Source organism: Neopelma chrysocephalum, unplaced genomic scaffold, assembly GCF_003984885.1.
Source record: "Neopelma chrysocephalum unplaced genomic scaffold, ASM398488v2 Primary Assembly neopelma1_97456, whole genome shotgun sequence".
Classification (NCBI taxonomy): domain Eukaryota; kingdom Metazoa; phylum Chordata; class Aves; order Passeriformes; family Pipridae; genus Neopelma; species Neopelma chrysocephalum.
In genome coordinates this window covers 1-561 of record NW_020926098.1, presented here as the reverse complement: position 1 = coordinate 561, position 561 = coordinate 1, and the positions used below count along the sequence as shown (strand labels likewise).

Genomic DNA, 561 nt, shown 5'->3' with positions numbered 1-561 from the left:
AAATGAGTGGTCCCAGTGACCATCCTGTGTCACTGCTTTGCTTGGACACCTCGCTGCCCCCATGAGCTGGCCAAGCTTGTCTGGGAAACCCCAGTAGTCCCAGTTCTATCAAATTATGGAGATGTTTATTTCCTTTGAAAAGCAAGATCTGCAGGAGAGGGATGTCTTCGAATACATTGGAAATATTACTGTTCCTGTCACTGGAATTCCTTGGGACCATCAGTGTTTATACACACATGGTATTTCCCAGAGATCTGAGAGAGGGCAGGAGGCTGAAGGTGGGCTATGAATAATGCATGGGGTGTTACCTGCCTGCACTCTCCAGTCCCTTTGAAGGCCAAACCCCTGCAGGAGGGAGCAGGGATGCTGGTGGGGCTGCAGCATCCCTTGTAAGGTGAGGTATTTTTCAGCATGCACTGAACCACGGGTGAAATGATACCAGGCTGCACCAGGTCCTGCCTTCAGCACAGCTGCTGAGGGAGGCACGTGGCACTCACCCTGCTCATCCTTAAAGGCATCCACCAGGAATCGGCACTCCTCCTGGATGCGCTCCTCCACGCT

At 52.4% G+C, this 561-nt stretch overlaps 1 protein-coding gene across 1 annotated transcript in view; it reads right to left on the bottom strand.

Moving 5' to 3' along the window:
• LOC113961905 (cytochrome P450 2D28-like) overlaps window positions 1-558 on the bottom strand; it is a gene marked incomplete at both ends in the record, with an annotated part of 2,117 nt that extends 1,559 nt beyond the window's left edge. Inside the window, one exon of the mRNA XM_027672612.1 lies at window positions 226-558. Within this exon, the coding sequence (XP_027528413.1) occupies window positions 226-558 (333 nt within the window). The remainder of the gene's footprint in view (window positions 1-225) is intronic.
• Between the last annotated feature and the right edge of the window lie 3 nt (window positions 559-561).